Genomic DNA, 27,414 nt, shown 5'->3' on the forward strand with positions numbered 1-27,414 from the left:
ATGGGTAGCATATGTACAAGCAAAAAGATGACAAGTATTCCAAGCAGGGCAAAGCATCAGCAAAAGCAAGAAGTGGGTAAGAATAGTATGTGTCAGCTTTTAGGAAACTTTATGTTGGGAAGAGTACAAAATGTAAGAGCTGACATTGTTGCATGTTTTAAGATCACACATAATCCAAGGAAAGTCGCTTTACTTCACTAAGTTTCTCTTCTAAACTACAGTTTCATATACACTATTGTACACTGACAATTCATTGGAAAATTTAGCGGGTGCAAAACTGAAAATGACTTCAGGCCTTCCTCTTTCCTTTATTAACTCTGTGGTCTTCCCTAAATCACTATATGGTAACTCCATTCTTCAGCTGCTCAGGCCATAAACCCAGGAGGCATCCATGACCCCTCTTCACACCAGCTGGCGCTAGCTTAGACACAAATCTAGAATCTGGCCATTTCTTACCATCACTATAATTAACACACTGATCCAAGTCACCCTGACCTTTAACCCTGATAAATACAATGACCTACCAACAGAGGTCTCAACTTTCAAAACTCTAGTGAGAGAGTTCCTGTTGTGGCTCAGTGGTAATGAGCCCAACTAGAATGAGGATGAAGGTTCTATCCCTGGCCTCTCTCAGTGGGTTAAGAATCTGGCGTTGCCGTGAGCTGTGGTGTAGGTTGCTTGGATCCTGCAATGGCTGTGGCTGTAGTGTAAGCCAGTGGCTACATTTCTGATTTGACCCCTAGCCTATGAACTTCCATATGCCATGGGTGCAGCCCTAAAAAGACAAAACAAACAAACAAAAAACAACCCTATTGAGACAGGACAGAAGGGGGCAGTACACCATTAAAAGAATGACACAGCCACTGAAGACACACAACAAAAACTGATTAGAACCTACTACACCCAAGAAGGTGAAAGATTTGACTTCCTGTGGACCTTAAGCCTCAATACAGCTCATTATAATACATCAGCATGCTAAAGGACACACCCACAGGCACCATGACAGTTCCAAGGCCAATTGTAAAAGGCCAAAAAGTGGGCAGTGGCCCAATTCCTGGACATTCACACCCCTTCCCCAAAATAGTTGGAATAATCTTCCCACTTGTTAGCCAATGAAATTACCCAGTCCAAAAAACTCAGGGTCACTCTCTCCATCTGAGACTGACCACATTCTATTGAATGTGTATGTATCTCTATAAATAAACCTGCGTTCACTTTGCTACGACTCATTCTTGAATTCTTCCCTGAATGAAGCCAAGGACCCTCACTTGGTGGCGCATCCCAGGAACTCGCCCAAGACCTGGGACATGTCATCCTCTTGCACCCCGTTTTCCTGCAACATAACCGTCTCATTCAAAGTAAAATCTAAAGTTCTTACAAAGTCCCACCAGCCCTGTATGACCTGGCCCCCACTCTGACTGAATTATCCACTTCTCTCCCTGCCTTGCTCCCCCATTTCCAGCCAAACTAGCTTATGTGCTCCTGCCTCAAGGACCTTGTGGGTGCTCTGATGGCCCTTTCCACTACATTCACATGACACCCTTATTTATTCATACTAGGTTTCTGCTCAAATGTCATCTTTTCTAAGTCCACCACCACCACAATTTCTTATGCATGGCACCAGCACTACCCATTCCCCTTCACTGCTTTATTTTGCCTCCAAAGGACTTTTCACCACCTGACACGCATTTTAATTATTTTATTTTTATTAAAGTATAGTTGATTTAAGGTGTAGTGTCAATTTCAGCTTTACAGCATATTGACCCAGTCATACATACATATATATTCTTTTTCTCGCACTGTCTTCCATCATGTTCTATCCCAAGAGACTGGATATACTTCCCTGTTCTGTACAGTAGGACCTCATTGATTTTGCATACTAAATGTAATAGTTTGCATCTACCAACCCCAAACTCCCTGTCCATCCCATTTCCTCCCTTAAATAATTTTTATATTAATGTCTCCCCCACACCCTCAAAGTGAACTTCATGATGGCAGGGATTTTTATTGCCTTGTTCACTGTCTATTGTTTTGTTTACTTTTTATTCAGTGCCTGGAACATAACGGGCACTTGATATCTGTTAAATTAATAAAGCAAACCTACACCTGAAATGTGTACATTATTCTAAAAATTTATATCCATATAGTACCATTCTGTTCACTTTTCCCATTTTAATCAGCATAACTTCGAGGATTAAAGCACACGTTTAAACTCAGTGTAAAATTCTATAATTTCCCTCAACTTCTACTCTCAGCCCAACATCTTTACTTTCAAATTCAACCAATAACTCCCTTTATGGAAATCACAACATAATTCGGTTAAGATTCAAGTACCCATACTCCCAAAGGCTCTGAAATTTATCAAGTAAATTCTGGAAGGCCTTGGAAGTTTCAATGCTGCTTAATAGTCTCTGGGTTCTGATTCTTGCTGAAAACAGGCTGTGTCTCCCCACCCCTCAGAAAAATCTAGAACCAATCCAGTTTCCCTAGGTTCCTCAAGTTCAGGTGTGACTTGAAACTAATCCAAAGTATAATTAAAGTATGTCAAAGTGTTTTGCCAACGGAAAATGGCTTTGCTGGGACTAAATGTTACTATTAAAATGAGACAATGAGTGCCGTTGAGAAGATAAATTAGGAGAAATACCCATCGATTTCGGATAGAATCCAAGGGCTGTAAAATAACTATGATCTAAATTACTATCCCACGAAAAACGCAGGTCCTGAACAAAACTCTAGAGCCCGCAATGAGACCCTGGCTTCCTACATTAGTAAGAAGCAGACCGATTCCCCAAGAGACCGCACAGACTACACCCTACAGCCTGCACTAGGGCTCGGGGGCGGCGCCTGGCCAACGCCATCTCCCTCGGAGGAACACCTTCAGGCGCCACCACCGCCCTGAGGAGCGCTCCTCTCACCAGCCACACGCCCCTCCTTCTTACCACACCTACCCGGCACCTCCCCAACCCACTTCCTCACTCTGGGGTGACAGACACACATATACCCTACCAGAAGCGCCGGCTTCTCCTCCGGCTTCTCCTCCGGCTTCCCGCACTAGTGAGGACGCTCGGGTCCCGGGCACTGGCGGGGCGGCGGCGCAGAGCACCCGACACACTGTCCCGCAGAGGCTCCCCAGCTGGTAGCCCCGAGGGCCGGCACAGCCGCAGGAGGCACCCGCGCGGAGGTCGGAGCCAAGCCCTGCGGCACTTCCGCCCTCCGGTATCCAGCCAAGACAACCTGCAGCCGGGAAGCCCACCGCAAGTCCAGTCACTCTCGGCGCCCGGAGATGACGTCACGAAACCCACGTGGCCCGCCACTCCGCCCTCTGAGTTGGGCCCAACCCCGCAAGGAGGGCAGCGCTTGAGCATGCGCAGACTGAGCGGAGAGCGTGAATGTGAGGCTAAACCTCTGGCAAGTTCAGAGCTTCTGCAGTTTCCAGAGTCCTGTGCGTTTGGCATAGCCGTTGGTGTTTAGAGAGCTTAAGAGCAAAGAGTTTTACAAATGCTGAGACATCGTCTCGCTAGAGCTTGAGCGCGGCATCCCTCTCCTGGCTTCACAGAGTGATAGTAGTAAAAGGTTGGTTTTCAGAATATTTTTGAAGCCGTCCACCTCAGAATGGGACTTGAACCCACTGGCTGGGACTCAGACCCAGTCAAGACTCAGGGTGGGACTTGAACCCACTGTGTTTTACTTAAAACCACACACCTGGTCTCAGGACTTACTGGTAAGTTCAAGCTCAGTGTTTAAGCACAGAAGGAGTTCTGGGAGAGGCAAAGTGATAGGTAAGAAGTAGATTTATTGATAGTATGGGCCGCTCAGAAGGCAAGAGCAGCCTGGAAGATACACATTCCATAGACAGGATATGGCGCACCTTAAAAGGCCAGAGAGTGGCCCCAAAATGTGGAGTGGATAGTTTTTATGGGCTAGGTGATGTCATAGGCTAACAAGTGGGAGAGTTATTCCAGCTATTTTGGAGAAAGGGCAGGGATTTCCAGGGCTACTGGAAAATGGGCTACTGCCCACTTTTTTGGCCTTTTATGATCTGCCACAGAACTGTCAAGGTGCCTGTGGGTGTGTCATTTAGCATGCTGATATAGGACAGTGAGCATATAATGAGGTTCAAGGTCTACTGGAAGTCAAATGTCCCTCCATCTTGGGCCTAGTAGGTTCTGATCAGTTTTTGTTGTGTCTTCAAGGGCTACATCATTCTTCTAAAGGTTGTGCCCTGTCCACTTCTTTCCTGTTTCATTTTCATATCTATCTTCTCATTTTATCTTTCCCATGTTGTCAGAGCCACAGCAAGGGTTAATAGCCACATTTAACAGAAGACTAAATTATCTGAATATTAAAGCCCTTCCATCCATACAACTGTGCGTATCCATGTCTTCCTGTTGGTGAAAATAACAAGCAATTAATAAACTCACTTCTAGAGTGTTTGAATTGGATCTATCCAAAAGTCCCACCAGGTCTTTAACATTTTTCTCTTAATTACACATGCCATTCAACATAATGCATGCATGCCAAGTAAACACTACTGTGTTGAGACTCATGATAGGTTCCTGATAATTGGGAGGATTAGGGAAATCCTAGTAGTAGCCATAGGATTCTTTTTAAAAGAAGGATCTTCTAGGTTATCTAGCCCAGTGATTTTTCCAATGGTGAATCACAACTCATTGGTGAGTCATCAAATCAAGTTGGTGGGTCATGACTAGCATTTGTTAAGTGGAAGAAAAAATAAGGGAAATATTGGTATGCTTTACATATGCTAAGGATAAATATTCTTTCCTGAAATTCATTAATACGTTTGTGACATACATTGGATAGAAGTGTGAAATACATTTTTTTTGGCATGTGAGGCAGTCAAAAAACTTTAAAAGCCACAAACCAGTCCACAGCACCTACTCAGTACAGAAATCTCTACAGCATCCCCAACAGACAGCCATTAGCCTCTGTAAAAAAGCTCTTGGCATAAAGTTGCTCCACCTTCGCAATGATAGCAAGCAAAACTAAATGGAATTTACTCTGAAATGTATGGAAAAAAATTAGATGGATCGATGAATGGGTAGAGGGATGGATAAATATGTGATAATGCAAGTACAGTAAAATGTTAATAGTAGAATCTAGGTGGTGAGCCTATGGGTGTTCACTAAAATTCTTTCAGCTTTGCTATTATGTTTGAAAACTATGTATGGAGATAACCCTAATAGATAGAAAGTGATTACACAGAGCTAAAATCCAGCTTCCTGTAACCTTTAAGAATTGAGTCTAGGGAATTCCTGTCTTGGCTCAGCGGAAACAAATCCAACTAGGAACGTGAGGTTGCCGGTTCAATCCCTGGCCTCAATCAGTGGGTTAAGGATCCGGTGTTGCCGTGAGCTGTGGTGTAGGTCGCAGATGCAGCTCAGATCTGGTGTTGCTGTGACTGTGGGGTAAGCCAGCAGCTATAGCTGCAATTAGACCCCTAGCCTGGGAACCTCCATATGCCACGGATGCAGGCCTAAAAACACACACACACAAAAAAAAAAAAAAAAAAAAAGAATTGAGTCTAATTCCTTCCTCCCCTTGGCCCTCCTCTACCCCACTCCCTCACCAACCTACAGTAGAGATAGCTAACCCTTGTTCTAATAGATAGTACTTCAGCTATGAAAAGAACTCTTGTGGAGTTCCCTTGTGGTGCAGCAGGTTAAGGATCTGGCATTGCCACCCCAGCAGCTCAGGTTGGTGTGGGTTTGATCCCTGGTGCAGGGAACTTCTACATGCCTTGGACAACCCCTCCCCCCAAGAAAAAGCTCTCATGCTCCATAACCCACTCAGGAGAACACTGTCAGTTCTTTGAGCCTGACATACCTCACCTCTGGATATGGTCCAGTTACTAGTGTCCCTATTAAATAGTCTTTCCCAGCTCATGATTATGCCCCTTAAGTAAAGTTTTAGAAAAAAGAGGAAATCTGTATTTGTTCTTTGTCATTTCCATTTGTTAGGTCTTCTCTTTCAATCAGTGGGATTGCATCTTTGTGATTTTTTTTTTCAATGAAAATAACATTTAAGGAGTTCTTTTTGGTTGTCCTTACCTTGCCCTCCAAGCCTCAGCTCCTTCTGGGTGACTCTCAAGCAGCCACTTGTTTTGTGTGAATTTGCTTATGAAGTCCTCCTTTCACCAAAAGCAAATGCACACATCCTTCAAAAGTCTAGATTCAAAGGAGAGACTCAGAGAAATCTCTGTTAATGATACAATTTATTTTCTTCTCACTGTAACGGTTCGCAGTTGTCAAGTCTGACTTTTATTTTTGCGTGCTTATAACTTGTAAAACTCAAAGCTATGAGATCCCAACTTTCTTTGCTCTAATTTACTTAAATCTGCCTTCCTTCCTAACCTCTCAGGTGTCTCTGCTCCCCCCATGAACTCTAACATGCCATTACATTCTGACCCCTAGGTCCCATCTATTCTCATCTCCAGCTTACTTGTGTCATGTAGTTAGTTAAGCCAAATTTAATTCTCATTCAATTCTAACTCCGCTGACTGTGCTCCAGCCAATTAACCTCTCTACTTCCCTCACTACTGGTTTCCTCCTTCAGCCTATAAATATGCTCAAGTGTTCTCCCATCCTATTAAAATCCTTCTTTCAAACTTCATCACTTCTTTCCTAGATTAATAGGATAGCCTCCTAACTGACCTCCGTGCCTCCAATCTTGCTCCACTTGCCCCAGGAGTCAACTCCATTTGATTTAGATTTCAACCAGATTAAATTATCTATAATGTATTCTTACCATATCACTCTGCTACTTAACATGTTCTAGTGATTCCTTCTGGGCAAATTTCTTTTTTCTCAGCATAATCAACCAAGCCCTCTATGACTGGTTCCTTCCCTTTTTTAAACCTCGTTTCCTGGTGCTCTCTGCCTTGCATGCCAAATTCCATTTGGCACCTCTCTGTGTAACATGATGCTGTTCCCACTCTCTCTGTTGCCCAAAATGCTATCTCCGCCAGACCCATCCCTACATCCCTTCTTCACCATTTGGCTTACACCACTCACTCCGCAAGACTCAGTTCAGGTGTTAGAAAGTATTCCCTGATCCATCCAGTCTGGCTTAGGTGCTCTTCAAAGTGTGTTTTTTTTGTTTTTTGTTTTGAATCCCTGATGCCAGCACAATGCCTTGTGTAAATGTTTGTGGAAATAAACTAAGCTGAGAATGAACTTTTTTTTTTTTAATTTGCTTTTTAGGGCCAAACCCGTGGCCTATGGAAGTTCCCAGGCTAGGGGTTGAATCAGAGCTACAGCTGCCAGCATACACCACAGCCACAGCATCGTCAGATCCCTGACCCACTGAACAAGACCAGGGATCGAACTCACATCCTCTTGGATACTAGTCGGATTCGTTTCTGCTGCACCACAACAGGAACTCCCTGACATGAACCTTGTTCAGTGATTCCCATCACATTCCCCTTGGGAACAAAATTACCTTCTCATAGCCTAGAGTTTAAGTAGGAAGTAGTGGTTTCCTTTATTATCTCATGAGTTTCAAAATTATCAGCAAGGGAAGTTGAAAGTAACTGACATATTCTGCTGTTAGCGGAGCGGGGGTCCCACAGTGGCCTGGAGGTCAAGGTCGCCACCACTGCTACCTCCCATCTCCAGGCCAGTTTTGTGGCTGGCTGGGGTGGGCGAAGGCATGGTTGCTTCGTCCATTTGGCCTTGCATTTCTGTTCTATTCTTTATCCTTACTTAAACAATACTTCTCTATTGATGCTAGACTAGAAACTCCTAGAGAACAGTGATGAATTCCTATCTATGAAAAGCTGGAAAACTGTAGTTCCACTGGTAGAAAGTGGACCACTAGTTCAGTTTGACATTGCAATGTACTCTAAACTGCTTTGGTATATAAGCTGTGATATTATGCATGTGCTAGTTTAAGCTTCATTTCTAGTTGCCCAGACTGAGAATTCCATGCTCCAGAAGGGGCCAGGCAAAAACACAGCAGAGGACCATACTCCAAAAGTAGCTATCACCATCCTGATCCAGATCACATGGTTTGCTAATTAGCATGGTAAATGTCAGAGATGGGTTTTTATTTTTGGCTTGCTCAAAAGTATGAAAAATATTAGAAATGGGATTCACTTATGAAATTAGCAATTTTCAAGGTATGTGGATTGACTAAAACATTTTAGAGGTTCCTGCCACCCTTGAATGAAGTGAATATAGGAATCCATGAAGCCTGCAGCTTGATCCCTAAATTTCCTTATGTCTTCTATAAAGATGATAGAATTCAGCCTCAAGAATGATGTTAAAACTACCTTAAGACAACCTTTCTTGGAAGGAAATTCTGAGAGTACCTTAAAGGGGCGCAGAGCTGTGTTCTTATCCAATTTATACAGCAGGTGTATGAAGTAGTGTTTTGTTTAATAAATAACTGCATATACATTTGAATTTGATCTAAGGTTGACTTCCATTATAATCTCAGATCCAGATTTTGGGAAATAATTAATCCTCACCAACCTCAACTTCTTTGGTATCTATGCTTATCTATGGAAAAGAACTTCAGTTATAAGTGATCAAATTAGTCTTGGTCATTTAGCAAGAGTGGCAGGTATGTTCTTTTTGTCTCTTAAAATGTTTCTTAAATTCCCAGGTGTTCCCATCATGGTTCAGCAGTTAACAAATCTCACTAGCATCCATTAGGACACAGGTTCCATCCCTGGCCTTGCTCAGTGGGTTAAGGATCCGGCGTTGTGGTGAACTGTGGTGTAGGTCACAGACACGACTCAGATCCTGCGTTACTGTGGCTGTAGTGTAGGCTGGCAGCTATAGCTCCGATTTGATCCCCAGCCTGGGAACCTCCATATGCCACAGGTGCGGCCCTAAAAAGCAAAAAAAAAAAAGTTTCTTAAATTAAAAAAAAAAAAAATTTAAATGGCAGTAGATTTCAAAAATTTGGATTAATGACTTATCCTGGACTTGGACAACCTTGGGCCCACAATCCCATGTGGCAACTGCGTGCTGGAGTGAACCTTTTAGTCTCAAAATGTCCTCTCCACTTTCCCACTGTCCCCACACTATCAGTTGTTTAGACATTAGATTATCTACCTGGATGCTAGAGACATTGGAGCTTAACACTCCTTTATAGCTCTTCATGTTTCTGAGGCACTACCTACCCCAGTTTTTGCAGATATTCATGTTGAACAAAACCGAAACAACCAGGCCAGAATGGGTTTATACTGAATAATTTAAGACACATTTGATTGTGCTTGTAATCAGATTTATGGCTCTAAGATTTTTCTATTTTTAATTTTTGTAGGGCTACACCTATGGCATGTGGAAGTTCCCAGGCTAGAGGTTGAATCAGAGCTGTAGCCACAGGCCTATGCCACAGCCACAGCAACACCAGATCCGAGACGCCTCTGTGGCCTACACCACAGCTCATAGCAATGCTGAATTCTTAATCCACTGAGTGAAGCCAAGGATCAAACCTGCATCCTCATGCTAGTCAGGTTCGTTACCACTGAGCCACAATGGGAACTCCTATGGCTCTGAGATTTTACTTTTAGGCAATTCTAAGGATATATGCTTGAAAGTTGGGAAAATATCATTATATGATATTCTCTCCTATGAGGTGAGAGAACATTTGGAGGATCCAGATAATATTTTGAGACTTTCAGTCCCCAACAATCATAGGCATTCCCTTTGTTATCTGTTTAAATGGCATTCTAAAATCAATCCAGGAGCCGGATAGAGCCACTCTTCTAGCTTTAATGATAGCCTTTCATTCATTATGTCAAGTCTTTATTCAGTCATTTAAGTATTTCTTGAGTTCATATAATTATGTGCTTGGTAAAATAAAAATAGCTCTTAAGCAACAGCAAAAGAATCCCAAAATTCCAATACATGTATATATATGTTAAAAAATCACAATATAGAGTAGTTTTCCTATGACTACCATGTCAACTACATAGTACCATATGTAATTCTAACACCACTACAGATAAAATGTGGATTTCTGTTGAAAATATTGTGTTTTAAGACTCTATGATTCCAGTTACCCAACACTCTCTACCTGCTTGCCTACACAGATTCCGTAGGGATGAATTAAAGCAATATGCAAATGTTCTCTGGAAAAAATATGCATTTATAACTTCTGTGCATTTAAAAAATTTTTGATCTCCAGAATTAATATTATTCTTAAATAATTGTTGATTTAGATTATTTGGTTTTTCTCATATGAGTGTTTTTCTATAAAAAGCTGGGGAAGGAGTTCTCATTGTGGCTCAGCAGGTTAAGAACCTGACTAGTATCCATGCGGATGCAGGTTCAATCCCTGGCCTTGCTCAGCGGGTTAAGGATCTGGTGTTGCTTCAAGCTGCAGCATAGGTCACAGATGTGGCTTGGATCTGGCGTTGCCATGCTGTAGGCTTACAGCTGCAGATCTGATTCAGCCCTTAGCCCGGGAACTTCCATATGCCGCACGTGCGGCCCTAAAAAGAAAAATAAAATAAAAGATTTTAAAAAGCTGGGAAAATCCAGCCAGGCAGTTTTTCAGTCTGTTTTTTTCAGAAGAAAAATAGTCTGCAAAGTGTAAAATTGAGGAGAAAGTCAAACAAAACAAAAACAAATCCTTGCAGTAACATGTTATTGTCACCAGGTGGCACAGTCAACCTGATATAAAGCCCAGAGCTCCCAGCCAGCAAGGCCAGTCAACAGCACCCTCAATAATGTAAAAGACCATGTTTCTCAACTTCTGGTTATCTCTCTTGAGTAAAAGACTTGGTAAAATCCTAAAAAAAATTCCTAATTTTCACAAGATTATTTTAATTTGGAAAAAAAAGACCCACTTTCTAAACCTTGACTTAGTACTGACAATATTTCCATCAGATACATTCCCTTTGCTTCACACTGTGCTTGGCTTTGGATCATAAGCCAGTGCAGTAGTATAGCTGAGGACATGGGCTCTTAAATTCAATATCCGGTGTCCATTACCTGTGTGGCTGTGTACAAAAATATTTAAAATACTGGCTGCATAATTCCACACAGACAGTGAAAAATGAAAATGAGGGCCCTTTGTTAAGAAAAAGAATTTTTTAAAAAAAATTTAATATGTTTTATTTAATTATACTTGATTTACAATGTTTTGGTTATTTTTGCTGTACAATAAAGTGATTCATTTATACATACGCACATATTCATTTTTTTCAGATTCTTTTCCCATATAGTTTATTAAAGAATATTGGGTAGTGTTCCCTGTACTATACAGCAGGTCCCCATTGACCATCCATTCCATTTACTATAGTGTGCATATGCCAATCCCAAATCCCCAATTCACCCCTCCTCCACAACCTGTCCCCTTCAGTAACCTGAACTCTCTGAGTCTGTTTCTGTTTGGAAATAAGTTTGTTTGTATCTTTTTTAAGATTCCAGGTATAAGTGATATCATATGATATTTGTCTTTCTTTGTCTTACTTACTTCACTTAGTATGATTACGTCCCATTTGTTTATTTTTTATTTTCATTACTCTAGGAGGTGGGTCCGAAAAAAATATTGCTGCAGTTTATGTCGAACTATGTTTTCTTCTAAGAATTTTATAGTATCTATCTTACATTTAAGTCTTTAATCCATTTTGAGTTTATTTTTGTGTTTGGTGTTAGAGGATTTTCTGATTTCACTTATTTATGTGCAGCTGTACAGTTTTCTCAGCACCACTATTGAAGAGATTGTCTTTTCTCTATTGTATATTCTTGCCTCCTTTGTTGTAGATTAGTTGACAATAGGTGTGTGGGTTTATTTCTAGGCTATCTATCCTATTCCATTGGTCTCTATTTCTGTTTTTGTGCCAATACCATACTGTCCTAATTACTCTAGCTTTGTAGTATAGTCTGAAGTCAAGGAGCCATCAGCCAGCCTCCAGCTCCATTTTCCTTTCTCAGGGTTGCTTAGGCTATTTGGAATCTTTTGTGTTTTCATACAAATTGAAACATTTTTTGTTTAGTTCTATAAAAAATGCAATCGTGATTTGATAAGGGTTGCACTGAATGTGTAGATTGCCCTGGGTAGTATAGTCATTTTGACAGTATTTATCCTTCCAACCCAAGAACATGGTATATCTTTCCATCTGTTTGTATCATCTTTGATTTCTTTCATCAGCATCTTACAGTTTTCAGAGTAGGAGTCTTTTGACTCTTTAGGTTTATTCCTAGGTATTTTATTCTTTTTGGTGTGATGGTGAATGGGATTGTTTCCTTAATTTCTCTTTCTGATCTTTTATTCTTAGTGTATAAAAATGTGAGAGACTTCTGTGTATTAATTTTATATCCTGCAACTTTACCAAATTCTTTGATGAGTTCTAGTAGTTTGCTGATAGTGTCTTTAGGTTTTCTATGTATAGTATTATGTCATCTGCAAAGAGTGGCAGTTTTACTTCTTTTCCAATTTAGATTGCTTTTATTTCTTTTTCTTCTCTGATTGCCATGGCTAGACCTTTCCAAAACTATGTTGAATAAAAGTGGGTATCTTTATCTTGTTCTTAATCTTAGCAGAAATTCTTTCAGCTTCTCACTGTTGAGAATGATGTTAGCTGTGGATTTGTCATATACGGCCTTTATTATGTTGAGGTAGATTTCCTCTATGCCCACTTTCTGGGGTGGGGGTATCATAAATGGATGTTGGATTTGTCAAAAGCTTTTTCAGCATCCATTCAGATGATCATAACTGGTTTTATTCTTCAGTTTGTTAATGTAGTGTATCATACTGATTGATCTGTGGATGTTGAAAAATCCTTGCATAGTGGGATAAATTCCACTTGATCATGGTATATGATCCTTTTAAAGTATTGCTGGATTCGGTTTGCTAGTATTTTGTTGAGGATTTTTGCATCTATGTTCATCAGTGATATTGTCCTGTAAAATTTTCTTTTTTTTGTGGTATCTTTGTCTGTTTTTGGTATCAAGGTGATGATGGCCTTACAGAATGAGTTTGGGAGTATTCCTTTCTCTGCTATTTTTTGAAACAGTTTCAGAAGGCTAGGTGTTAACTCCTTTCTGAATGTTTGATAGAATTCACCTGTGAAGCCGTCTGGACTTTTGCTTGTTGGAAGGTTTTTTTTTTTTTTTTTTTTTTTTTGTCTTTTTGCTATTTCTTGGGCCGCTCCCACAGCATATGGAGGTTCCCAGGCTAGGGGGCGAATCAGAGCTGCAGCCACCGGCCTACACCAGAGCCACAGCAATGGGGGATCCAAGCCGCGTCTGCAACCTACACCACAGCTCACGGCAACGCCAGATCGTTAACCCACTGAGCAAGGGCAGGGACCGAACCCGCAACCTCATGGTTCCTAGTCGGATTCATTAACCACTGTGCCAAGACAGGAACTCCTGTTGGAAGGTTTTTAATCACAGTTTCAATTTTAGTTCTCGTGATTGGTCTATTCATATTTTTTTATTTCTTCCTTGGTCAGTCTTGGAAGAGTGTACTTTTCTAAGAATTTGTCCATTTCTTCTAGGTTGTCCATTTTATTGGCACATATTTGCTTGTAGTAGTGTCTTATGATCTTTTGTATTTCCATGGTGTCCATTGTAACTTCTTTTTCATTTCTAATTTTATTGATTTGAGTCATCTCCCTTTTTTTTTCTTGATGAGTCTGGCTAAAGGTTTATCCATTTTGTTGATCTTTTCAAAGAACCAACTTTTAGTTTCATTGATCTTTTCTATTGTTTTCTTTATCTCAATTTGATTTATTTCTGCTCTGATCTTTATAATTTCTTTCCTTCTACTAATTTGGGTTTTGTTTGTTCTTCTTTCTCTAGTTGCTTTAGGTGTAAGGAGAGGTTATTTATTTGAGATTTTTCTTGTTTCCTGAGGTAAACTTGTATTGCTATAAACTTCCCTCTTAGAACTGCTTTTGCTGCATCCCATAAATTTTGGATCATTGTGTTTTCATTTTCAGTTGTCTCTAGGTATTTTTTTTCCTCTTTCATTTCTTTAGTGATCCATTGGTTGTTTAGTAGCATATTGTTTAGTCTACACATGTTTGTGTTTTTTGCAGTTTTTTTCCTTGTAGTTGATTTATAATCTTACAGCATTGTGGCCAGAAAAGATGCTTGATATGTAAACTTATTATTTAAATTGGAATGTAGTTGATTTACAATGTTATGTGAGTTTCAGGTATACAGCACAGTGATTCAGTTACACATACACACGAACACATACATACATATATATGTATGTGTGTGTGTGTGTGTGTGTGTATATATATATATTCTTTTTCAGGTTCTTTTCTCTTATAGGTTATTACAAAATATTAAGTATAGTTCCTTGTGCTGTATGGTAGGTCCTTGTTGGTTATGTTTTATATATATTGGTGTGTATATTTTTAATCCCAAACTCATAATTTAGTCCTCCCCCCTTTCCCCTTTGGTTACCTTAAGTTTGCTTTATTTTTGTTTTGTAAATAAGTGCTTTTGTATCTTTTTTTAGATTCCGCATATAAGCAATATCATATGATATTTGTCTTTTTCTGTCTGACTGACTTCATTTAGTGTGATATTCTCTAGGTCCATCCATGTTGTTGCAAATAGTATTATTTCATTATTTTTTATGGCTGAGTAGTATTCCATTGTATGTTATCCATTCCTCTGCTGATGAACAATTAGGTTCCTTCCATGTCTTGGCTGTTGTAAATAGTGCTGCAAAGAACACTGGGGTGTATATATCTTTTAAAATTATGGTTTTATCCAGATATATCCCAGGAGTGGGATTGCAGTATCATATGGTAACTCTATTTTTAGTTTTTTAAGGAACCTTCATACCATTCCCCATACTGGCCATACCAACATACATTACCATCAGCAGTGTAGGAGGGTTCTTTAAGAAAAAGGATTTCAAGATGATGACAGCAGGACATTAAATCAAGTTCCATGTAGTCCAACAGGTTACACGCCCAAGAACTTGGTTCTTATGTAACTTCTCCAAACCTCCACTTCTCCATTTTCCTCATGGTTAAATGAAGATAATGAAAGCACCTGCTTCATAGACTCATTGTGAAGATTAAGTAGGGTGATACACATAAAACATTTATCATAGTGCTTGGTACATAGTGAGCTCTTAGTAAATGGGAGCTGCTCTTTTTTATATTTGTCATTAGACTCTGCCACCCCTCCCCTGCACCAATCCATTTTTCAATCTGCTGTCAGAGTAATCTTCTTTAGCGCAGTTACAGTTATGCCACTGCCCTGGTTTGGGGTTTTTGGTTTTTGGCTTTTGGTTTTGGGGATTGTTTTGGGGTTTTTTCGTTTGTTTGTTTTTTGGTGTTAGGTTTTTACAAAAACCAAATCCTTACTACCTACAGAATAATATCTAAATTTCTTGGGTTAACCTAATCCAACTTCATCACCCATCACCTGTCTGGCTCCCTGGTCTATCTCTGACCTCTGTCTCACATCCTGTGCCTTTGCTGAACCTGTGTCTTCTGCTAGAAATGCCCTCTCCCCAGGACTGTAGGAAAACACAGGAATCACAGTCACAGTTCTGCCTTAGAGCCATTTATAATCTAGACTGGCAAACAGAATATTACACAGAGATTCAGCAAGAATGCAAGACAGAGAGAGAAGAATGGTCAAGGGGAAAAAGTCTGAAAAGTTCAGAAGTAGAAGTCATGACTGTAATGGCACTTTTTAAAGCATTTTGTTTCACAGTTTACTAATGGTTACTCTATTGTGCATAGATTATATATGTAATATGTATCAAAGCTCATGGCCCCGTGTATTCTTTTTCAAACATATAATTCATATCCTTAAGTTATTAAATGCTACACTTAAAAGCAGGGGAAATAGGTATTTTTAAATAATTTTTAGAGCAGTTTTAGATTTATGCAAAACTAAGCAGAAAGTCCAGAGAGTTCCCGTATACCCTGTCTCCAAATACTTTCTTCCATTATCATATCCTGCAATGGCATATTTGTTATAGTCAATGAACCCATACTGACCCATCATTTTCTCCTAGAGTCCCTATTTACATTATGCTTCACTCTTGGTTTAGACAAAGGGGCTAAACATGAGTTTAGTCACATATAAGGGACAACTATTCACCATTATATTATCATACAGAGGTGTTTCACAGCCCTGAAAATCTTGCATTCTGCCTGATTATCCCTCCCTTCCTCTAAACCCCTGGCAACCACTAATCCTTTTCCATCTACATAGATTTGAGTTTTTGAGAATATTGTATAGTTGAAATTGTAAACTATGAAGGCTTTTTAGAATGGCTTTTCTCAGTGATATGCACTGAAATTTCCTTTATGTCTTTTCAGGGTGTAATGTCTTTTTAAATGAAATTTTAAAGTTTTAAGTGAAAGTCACATTTAATTACACCAAGTAGAATATTTAGATGATTCTCTTTTTCACTTAAAATATACTAGTTGAAATTTAATACAGACGTTTATCAACTCTTGTGTTGGGGACCTTTCTGTGGGATAATTTGCCCATATACATGAATTACCTGAATTGTCACCCTAGTGATGGTATATTCTTATATTCTTAAAGACTCTCTATTTTAGGGATAAGTGGTATGGCTTAAAACACTGACTTTTTAAAATTAAGGTATTCAGTTTACCTAAAAATAAATCCTGCTGAATTTTTGAAAAGCCCATTTTATAATCACGACGTTTTCGCATTCCCCTCCCAGTATGACAGCACAGTCAGCCTGTATCTTTCTCCACTAGTGGTGTCACCACACACATGCCATAGTTTACTGTTCATGTTTTCTAACTGCTACCACTGAAAAGGTCTATAACCATCATTGTGTTTTATTACCTTGGGCTTTATACTATGGTCATGATTTAAGAGAATACGAGAGAAGGAAAAGGTATAGGTATTTCAGGAAAGGAATGAAAAAGGATCAAAAGCAGGAATGAAACAATCGCATTCGTGCCTGGGTGCTGTGAGTGTATTTTGGTCTGCAAATGTAAGATACTCTATGTCAGGAGGTTAGACAATTCATCACATACACACTAGTTAGTTAATTAACATTTACGGAGCATAGACTATGTGCCAGGCACACTTCTATAACATTTTTTCTAATATTCTAACCAGATTCCCAGTGCTCATGCCATGTGGGAGTTCCTCTTTGGAAAGCGCACACATTCATAAAGAAATCATAAATACAGAGTTAAGTGACTTTGGAAAGAGCCTATGTAAGTGAAGGGTCCTGAAGTTTTAGCTTCACAGTAAACTCACCTCCATTTCTAAGGACTGAGAAACTGAAGTTAAGAAGTGAGGCTCAGGTAGCCCCATTCTTCACTTCTCTTATGTATCCAGGGCTGCTTCCTGTCCCATGATCTAAATTTTTCCCTAGAAGAACAGTTCATCTTGGTTATATTGCCATTAGAGTTAAGGGAAAAATTAAACAAGAAGCTTTCCTGTTCTGCTTGCCACACATTTCTGTCCACTATTCATGCGCCCTGATTTTATTCACTGCCTTATTCTAGATGGGTTTTCTAACATTCTTTTCATCTTCTAACCATAACATGAAATTTCTGTATTCCTGAAAGACAGATACAAGTAATCACTTCCTCCCCCCCACCACACTTTCCTAGCAATTTATAAAATGATTAGTGTTCTCACAGAACAGTGTGTTCATTCACTTAATAGGCATTTATGTACAAGGCTGTATTAAGTACTCAGGATGCTAAGATGCATCAGAAATAATAATTTCTTCCCTCAAGGAACTCACCTTCCAATTTGGCACAGATCTGATAAGTAAACAAGTGATTGCAACAGTCCCTAACAGGCTGTTATAGAACTATACACAACTGTTACAGGAACCTAGCTTCGAGAACAACTAGTAGCAATGTATAAAATCAATCTTAAGGGATAAATAGATACAACAGATGGACAAAAAAAGAAGGGCTTTGAAGCCAGAAGCTCTTAACCAAAGAGTCCATGGTTAAAATTAAGGGGCTTGAAGAACTTGGATGGGAAAATGAGTACATCTTTATTTTCACTAACCTCCAGTTTGAAATTTAGCATTTTCTTCCATTGTAAATATAGGTCACAAACTGGAGTAGTATTGTAAACTTGTCACCAACAGAAACATAGATATATTCAACCCATCTTGCAGTAGTCTCGGATTCTTGAAATATTATTTTATACCCATCACTACTTAATTACACAATGAATTAGACCCAGTGCAAGACCTTAGTATTTTTGCATTAATAAAGAAACACTGTATAACACAAACTTGTTTTCCTAATATTTTGATAACTGAATAGGAATATACAGTTATCACTTTGTAATAATATGTATGTCTGTGTAATATGTATGTCTCTTTGTAATAATATGTCTGATTATGCATTTAAATATATTATTCTGAGAAAAGCTCCATAGACTAAGGGGTTCATTGCAAAAAAAAGAATAAATAAATAAGGTTAAGAACCCCTGTTCCAGGCAAAGAGAACAGAAGATTACAGCAAGTGTAAAAGATGAAGACTTGTTCAAGAATTCAGTCATCAGTGCTGTCTTTTTGTTCCCTTGACCCTAAATTCTTATCATTCCTCTTTCTGCCACTTCCCAGTTTGGGACACCCTGTCCACCTGGCCCTCCTCCAGTCCATTTCCCACACTTCCTTCTTTTGGGAATCCATGTTCCCAGTGCTGGTGTTGTGTTACTGCTATTCAGGTTGAAGGGGATAAGGAAAGCCCGACCTGCTTGGCCTTGATCTTACCTCTCCCTGCAGTCCCCAAGGCACCTCTGTGAGCACTTGGGATCCCTAGGACAGACCCCTTCTGAAAAGAGCAAGTGTGGCTTTCAGCACCCTCCACGGGGCACTCACTACCTCTCCACCCTCGTCTCCCACGGTATGAGCATGGTCCTCCAGCCTCACAAAAATGCTTTTCACTCTGAAAAGAGGTCCTGCCCTCCATCAGGGGCTCTACAGCTATTTTCTTTTTTTTTTTCTGCCTGGGACACTACTTCTCATCACTCATTTTTCTTAGTTATCCCTAATTATCTGTTAGGTGTCTTCCTCTGCTCCCCCAAAGAATGACCTAAGTACATCTCCTATGTGTTACCTTAATAGCCTGGATTTCCCTTTATTTTATCATTAAGTGGTTATAGACTTTTTACTGGTCTGTGTTCCATGAAAAAATACTGCACCCTCTTCTCCGTTCAGCACTGAGCCTTTCCTCACTATTTAATTTGCCACATAGAGCCTGACAGGTAGTGGGCATTTGACAGCTGTTTACTGGTGAGATGAATAAATGAATGAAACAAGAATTGTCATCTAGGGCTCTATTAGGATAAGGCTTGGAAACCAAGGAAAGTGGTTTGAACTTTATCCTCTAAACTAGGGTTTTCCAAACTGAACCTTATGATCTGTTAGTGGATTGTAAGATCAGTTTAGGGGTTTGCAATAATTTTTTGGTGTGAAATAGATTTTCATAGCACAGAAGAGTAGAGAGCAGAGTAGAATAGAATAGAAAATATCAGTGCATCACAAGCGGCAAGGGTTAAGTTTGTTTCATAAAACTTTTACTTCAGTTATGCATATTATGCATATACATGAACATCCTGCATGTATATGTGATTGAGTTGTGATTATTTCTTCTTATAGGTTAAGAAAGTTCTCAAGCTTCTGCTGTAACCACAAGGGAGCCATTTTGAAGGGTCTCAATTAATGATGTGATATGATCAGATTTGTGGTTTGGGAAATTCCTCAGACCACAGCATGAAGGGTATTTTGACCAGTGATGGAGACTATAGGAGTAACTAAAAAGCTCCTACAGTCAACTGAAAAATGACAAGAAAGATAATGACCTGGGATGGGAAGGAGGGGGTGGGAAGCAGAAATGGTGACTGATTGGATGGAGGGTGTGTGTGAGGAGAGTTGAAGTTTAACATCTGGTACCATGGGCTTGATCTAGAATGCCATTATTTAGGTAATGCGTACATCAAAACCAATGTCAGTTCAGTAGGAGGAAAATCAATTATACTAACTTTTGAATTGAATAGAATAATTAGTCCACACTGACATGAATTGCTCCGGGTGCTAAATATAGTAACTAGTGAGGTAGATGGTCCCATGTATAAATTATCCATAACTAGTAAGTTAAGTAGTGTTTAAATCTGGTTGCTTAAACATTTAAGCTACTTTATTATGCTATCACTATGGTATGTAAATTGATACTCTATGCTTTTGAGTAGGAAAACCAACCTACATAGCCCATTGCTTATGAATTATCTCTATTTTACTCACCAACCTCAAATCCTTTTTTGGAATGAGACAAGAGGAAAAAAAAAATCCAGTAATACATAACTCGTACAAGTTTATAAGCATTGCATATGAGGATAAATATTATTATTTTGCTTCTCCATGTAATAATTATGTTTTCTGCAAAGCCCTCATGCATCTGGAAGAATTATATAATGTTCTCATTTACTCTGGATGGGCAATGTTTAACCTGGGTGTTATGTAGATCATCATATCTTAGTTGCAGGACAGATTCTCATCCAAACAATTTGAATGTAAATCAGGTATGGGTGTTGTCCTGATTAGTTATTTAGGCTGAGATTCAGAATTAGCTCAGTGGAGGAGTATTAGTTGACCAAGGTGCAGCCAAGGAATGAGACAAAAATAATATGTGTTTATATGCATTAGATTAGTAAGGTAATAATAAAATAATGATTATAGGTTCACATTAAAGCAGCAACTATTAAGTTTTGAGCCCAGTCATTTGATATTTATTTGTCTTATGTGTTAAACTAGATGTTAAACTCCTAAAAAATGTGTCAGGTGCCACATAGCACTTAACTGTGCTCTGAGCCATGCTTAGTGATTGAATGAGGGAAGTAGTTATTAAAAATTCCAGTGTTTCCCATCAATAGATAATTGACTTAAGAAGATATATATACATGTATGTATATACACACACATAATGAGATATATATATGTGTATAATACAATATATATAATAGAATATTACTCAGCCATAAAAAAGAATGAAATATTGCCATTTGCATCAACTTGGATGGACCTCGAGATATATGATTAGTGAAATAAGTCAGACAAAGAAAAACACTCTATGGTATCACTTATGTGTGGAATCTAAAAAATAATACAAATGAATCTATATACAAAATAGGAAAAACCATATGGAAAACAAATTTATGTTAACCAAAGAGGAGGTAGGGGGATGGACAAATTAGAAATATGGGATTAGCAGATACAGACTGCTCTATATAAAACAGATAACCATCAAAGATTTACTGTACAGCACAGGGAATTATATCCAATGTCTCACAATAACCTATAATGGAATATAGTCTGTCAGACACCACACACATACACACACATAAACAAAAACAAACAAAAAAACAAAAACTCAAACCCCAAATCACTGTACTGTATACTTGAAACTAATACAATATTGTAAATCAACTATGCTTCAACAAAAGTAAATAATATGTATTTTAAAGCTCTAAAAAAAATTCCAGTGCCTCCATCCGGACACAGGTTCAGTCCCTGGCCTTGCTCAGTGGGTTAAGTATCCAGCGTTGCCATGTGCTGTGGTGTAGGTTGCAGATGCAGGTGGGATCCCACGTTGTTGTGGCTGTGGCATAGGCCGGCAGCTACAGTTCCAATTTGACCCCTAGCCTGGGAATCTCCATATGCCACGATGCAGCCCTAAAAAGACAAAATAATAATAATAATAAAGAAAAATAGAAGACTAATAAGTGTAGCTAATCTCTATTACCCCTCCCATTGGAAAAAAGTACATATTTGAATCATTTGCTTTATTAATTCCATTTGGCTTTAAATAACTCTTGGCTGTTTTTTTTTAAATATCCTTGAAGTGTAAATTTGTAGTCATTAAACAAACTGAAATAAGCATGACATAGTATCATTGCAATACATTAAATCTCCCTATTGAGAAATCTTAAAACATGTACATAGGCTTAAACTGTAATTAACCCATGAACCACTCTCTCTAGGCATTCTTAAGTTTACTTAAGCATTAATACATATAATACTCTAATAAAGGGGAGAATTTTTACTATGCATCTCTTGGGAATCGAAGTTAGTTAGTGGCAATTATGTTTGTAATATTAGCATCACCAGGCCCCACAGAGATCTGATTGAAAGCAGTTAAGAGATCAACTAAATTTTCTGGCTATAAGCAAACATCTAGGTACAAAGATATGTGTTGGATATGGATTTATATTTAGCTCAAAGCAGCATATTTGGCTTTAGACTATGCAATGGAAATTGTTTGTCTTTTCCTAGTGTTAAAAGTTTCCTTGATAAAAATATGTTTTAAGATTGTTAAATTACATATTTCTAAAATAAACTAGATTTTAGCTGTTAACTAATTAACTGTTTGTTCCTACAACTTGAAGCTGACTTCATGCAAGGGTGTTAAAGCTGACATCCCGTGTCTTCTGTTGTTTTTCAGTCGGCAATGATTGGTAGAGAGATTTTTGGAAATCAAGGAGACCAGAGCAGATCCAGCGTCTAACTATGGCTACCATCATGTCAGAAGCTCTAAATAAAACCATAATGCAGATAATTATTTTATCTGTGAAATTCAGTGGTAAGCTACCTGAGGATGAGACTTCCTGGGTCTGATATGTCAGGCATCCATGAACTCCCAAATTTTGTCTTAGGATATTCCTAGATTCAACTGACTAATGAAGCCCTCAATTCTGAAATAAAGTTAAAATTCACAACTTACTGAAATATTTACTACCATATCAATGAACCAAAAGTTCACTTGCTTTTAACCTTGTGTAATAAAGTATATACCCCTACTGTGACATTAAATATATCTTGTAATTCATTTACCCTATTCTTTGTATCTTTGAAAGGTTCATTTTCATTTAATCTATTGTCACAGCTCTATGGCTATTTCATGATGTAACAGAATGGAAATACAATGCTGTACCAATGGAATACGACAAAATAATAATGGTAGGTGTACTTAAGTCGTGGGATTTAGAGTCAGACAGACCTTAGCTGGAGTCCAAACTCTGCCGCTTACTAATGTGTAGCTCTGAATAAATTCCTCAGCTTCTCTTAGCCTCAGTTTTTGTCTCCCAAAAATGGGAATAATAAATGTGAATACCTGCTAAAGCAGTTAGGAGGAGTAAATAATGTATGTAAAAGGAGACATAAGAGGATTTGGGGGGAGGTGATAGAAATGTTCATATTCTATATCATAATTATAATGGTAGTTAACATGACTATGGCATTTGTCAGAATTCCTAGAACTGTACACCAAAAGGTATGAAATTTACTGAATGTCAAGTATACCTCTGTAAACCTGACTTAGAAAAATAGAATAATAAAAATTTTAAATGCATGTTAAGCATTACACAGTGTTCGACACTAAGTATATAATAAATGATTGTTCTATGGGGCTATTTCAAAATTATTAAAAATTAATTCTTCCATTGTCACAGCAATAATTCTGCGCAAAGTTGTGAAATTTCTACATCTTGGTGCACTGAATTGGAGATCAAATTCAATATTCCTGGAATACCTCTTCTGCTCTTTAAATGTCAAAGAAAAGTGCAAAAGACAGTCAAAGCCTGTGTTCACCTGTGGTGCTGATTATTTTCACTTTACAAAGATTATTAAACTCCACTGAAGGTCCATTCTATGGCATGCAGAGTGGTATAAGGATGATACAGGCATTCTTCCAACTTAAATACTTTATTCATTCATTCATTCCAAAAATATTTATTGAACAGCTATTATGTGTCAAGCACCTGCTACATCCTGAAAATGCATTTGGGGCTGGGAGGAGGGGAAACAATCACTATCCTTGTGAAACAGTCTCGTGGGAGAAGTGAACTTTAACCCAATAATTACCCAAATAAATATTAAAGTCTCAAAAATAGATATACAAATGGGCCCCTGGCTTGGAAGCATTCACACCAAAGAATAGCTGACCTGAAATTCAGCAGAGATGAAAACAAACCAAGAGTTTTCTTTTTAATGGTACAAGGGATGTGGCAAATAAAAAAAAGTGAAAGGTACAATCCTTATGGCAGAGGATGTCTTTCTGGGAGGGATTCTCAGTTTTGTATTGAAAGCATGTAGTCTGTGTACAGTTGGGGATATTTGTATGGGTTTATATGAGATGATAGTAGTGTCTCAATGGTGAATTTTCTGAGTTGTGGTAGTTACATTGTGGTTATGTGGGAAATTATCCTTGTACTTAGTAGCACACATGTTGAAGTATTTATAGATGAAATATCTTGATGTTCACATGCTATTTTCAAATAACTCAACAAAAATAATGCCGAATAAAGATGATTAAAAAAAAAAAAGAAATGAACTTATTTGTAGAACAGAAACAGACTCACAGTCTTTAAAAAACTATGGTTACCACAGGGACAGGTTGAAGGGGGAGGAATGGACTGGGGTTTGGGAATGGAAATGTTCTAAAATTAGGTTGTGATGATGGTTGTCCACTATAAATACAGTAAAAATTCAATGAATTAAAAAAAGGTAAGGCGTTCCCATCATGGCGCAGCAGAAACCAATCCGACTAGGAACCATAAGGCTGCAGATTCAATCCTTGGCCTCTCTAAGTGGGTTAAGGATCCAGCATTGCCATGAGCTGTGGTGTAGGTTGCAGACATGGCTTGGATCTGGTGTTGCTGTGACTGTGGCGCGTAAGCCCGAAGCTGTAGCTCCAATTAGACACCTCGCCTGGGAATCTCCATGTGCCGTGGGTGCAGCCCTTAAAAGAAAAAAAGAAAAGAAAAAAAAAGGCGAGAGATATAAAAGTGACAAATTTTTTATAAGTTGGTGAATCAGAATGAAGAGTGTGGTTGTTCATTGCTCTTTCCTTCCATTTCCCAACTCCCTCCCTTTGTGCTATTGTTATAAATTTGATGTTAAAATATGTTATAAACCTCTCAGTATATTGCTATTTTTTCAATAATTTTTCAAAAATTGAAAAAGTAAAAGTCTTTTGTAGCATTTCTAGCATTTTGTAGCATTTCTAGCATTTTTCATTATTTCATATAGATCTAAGTTTTTGTCTGATAAAATTTTCCTTCAGTTGAAGAGCTGGTTTTTTTAAAACATTTTTTCCTTAAAGTGCAGGACTACTGGTGAAATATTATCTCAGATTTTGTTTGTTCAGGTATATCTTTATTTTCATCTTCATTTTCAAAAAATATTTTCACTGGTAAAGGACCTAGGTTGACTTTTTATTTCATTCTGCACTTTAAAGATGATGTTCCATTTTTTCTGGCTTACCTAGTTACTGACAAAAAGTTGTATTCACTCTTATCTCTATTCCCCGTGCGCAATGTGTTTTTCTTTTTCCTGACTGCTTTAAAAATTTCCTATTTATCACTGGTTTTCAGAAAATTTATTAAGATGTGGTTTTCTTTGTTGTATTTTTCTACTTGGAGTTAACTGAACTTCCTGGATCTGTGATTTATAGTGTTTATTAAATCTGGGAAAACGTTGCCATTGTTTCTTGAAAATCTATCTTTATTTCTTCCTCCTTCTGGAACTCCAATTATACCTTTGTAGACCATTTGATATTATCCCACAATTCTCTAAAATTCCTTCCCTACTCCTGTCCTCTCTTTCTCTTTTTTCCTTCCTTCTTTCTTTCTTTCTTTCTTTTTTTTTTTTTTTTTTTAATCCAGAAGCTATCTGGAGAGTTTCTACTTATTGCTCTCTCTTTGGGTTCACTGATTATTTCTTTTGAAATGGATAATAATGTTGTTAATTCCATCCAGTGATTTATTTTCAGCTTATATATTATATTTCTATATTTAGACATTTTATTTGAATCCCGTTTATATCTTTTACTCATTTTGTTCATGTTTTCCTTTATGTCCTTAGGCATATTTATAATAATTATGTCTAGTCCTTGTCTGTTTTTTTCCATCATCTTTGTCATTTTTTTATTTAAAAAAAATTTTTAATAGTTATTTCCCCAATACAATTTTGTTTCTACTGTACAGCATGGTGACCCAATTACACATACATGTACACATTCTATTTTTGCACATTATCATGCTCCATCATAAGTGACTAGACATATTTCCCAGTGCTACACAGCAGGATCTCATTGCCAATCCATTCCAAAGGCAATAGTTTGTATCTATTAACCCCATGTTCCCCAACCACCCCACTCTCTTCCTTTCCCCCTCCCCCTCCCTCTTGGCAACCACAAGTCTATTCTGAAAGTCCATGATTTTCTCCTCTCTGGAAAGGTTCATTTGTGCCTTATATTAGATTCCAGATATAAGTGACATCATATGGTATTTGTCTTTCTCTTTCTGACTTACTTCACTCAGTATGAGAGTCTCTAGTTCCATCCATGTTGCTGCAAATGGCATTATTTTGTTCTTTTTTATGGCTGAGTAGTATTCCATTGTGTATATATACCACTTCTTCCTAAACCAGTCATCTATCAGTGGACATTTGGGTTGTTTCCAGCTCTTGACTATTGTGAATAGAGCTGCAATGAACATGCAGGTACATGTGTCTTTTTTAAATAGAGTTTTGTCTGGATATATGCCCAAGAGTGGAATTGCTGGGTCAGTTCTGTGTATAGATTTCTGAGGTACCTCCATATTGTTTTCCATAGTGGTTGTACCAGCTTACATTCCCACCAACAGTGCGGGAGGGTTCCCTTTTCTCCACACCCTCACCAGCATTTGTCATTTGTGGACTTATTAATGATGGCCAGTCTGACTGGTGTGAGGTGGTATCTCATGGTAGTTTTGATTTGCATTTCTCTAACGATCAGTGATGTTGAGCATTTTTTCATGCGCTTGTTGGCCATCTGTACATCTTCCTTGGAGAAATGTCTATTCAGGTCTTTTGCCCGTTTTTCAATTGGGTTGTTGGCTTTTTTACTGTTGAGTTGTATAAATTGTTTGTATATTCTAGAGGTTAAGCCCTTGTCCATTGCATCATTTGAAACTATTTTCTCCCATTCTGTAAGTTGTCTTTTTGTTTTCTTTTTGGTTTCCTTTGCTGTGCAAAAGCTTGTCAGTTTGATTAGCTCCTATTGGTTTATTTTTGCTTTTATTTCTGTTGCTTTGAGAGACTGACCTGAGAAAATATTCGTTAAAGTTGATGTCAGAGAATGTTTTTCCTATGTTCTCTTCCAGGAGTTAGATGGTGTCTTGTCTTATATTTAAGTCTTTAAGCCATTTTGAGTTTATTTTTGTGCATGGTGTGAGGGTGTGTTCTAGATTCATTGGTTTGCATGCAGCTTTCCAGGTTTCCCAGCAATATTTGTCAAAAAGCTATCTTTTTCCCATTTTATGTTCTTGACTCCTTTGTCAAAGATTAATTGACCATGGGTGTCTGGGTTTATTTCTGGGTTCTCTATTCTGTTCCATTGGTCTGTATGTCTGTTTTGGAACCAGTACCACACTGTCTTGATGACTGTGGCTTTGT

General features: G+C 38.3%; 2 protein-coding genes across 6 annotated transcripts in view; one reads left to right on the forward strand and one right to left on the reverse strand.

Annotated features, from left to right (window-relative positions):
• Window positions 1-3,299, reverse strand: part of ATG5 (autophagy related 5) — a 176,453-nt gene extending 173,154 nt beyond the window's left edge. For 3 of the 5 annotated variants that reach the window (XM_021090470.1, XM_021090491.1, XM_021090485.1), the window contains exon 1: window positions 3,007-3,262. The gene's annotated coding sequence lies outside the window, so the exon portion shown is untranslated. Of the gene's footprint in view, window positions 1-3,006 lie in introns of all 5 variants that reach the window. The other 2 variants (XM_021090498.1, XM_021090478.1) reach the window with 2 other exon arrangements.
• Window positions 1-24,315, forward strand: LOC110259431. The gene is made up of 3 exons (XM_021084599.1): window positions 1-76; window positions 2,819-3,721; window positions 22,424-24,315. The coding sequence occupies exons 1-2, from the start codon at window positions 1-3 to the stop codon at window positions 3,469-3,471; spliced, it is 729 nt and encodes a 242-aa protein (XP_020940258.1). The 3' UTR covers window positions 3,472-3,721; window positions 22,424-24,315.

Source organism: Sus scrofa, chromosome 1, assembly GCF_000003025.6.
Source record: "Sus scrofa isolate TJ Tabasco breed Duroc chromosome 1, Sscrofa11.1, whole genome shotgun sequence".
Taxonomy (NCBI): Eukaryota; Metazoa; Chordata; class Mammalia; order Artiodactyla; family Suidae; genus Sus; species Sus scrofa.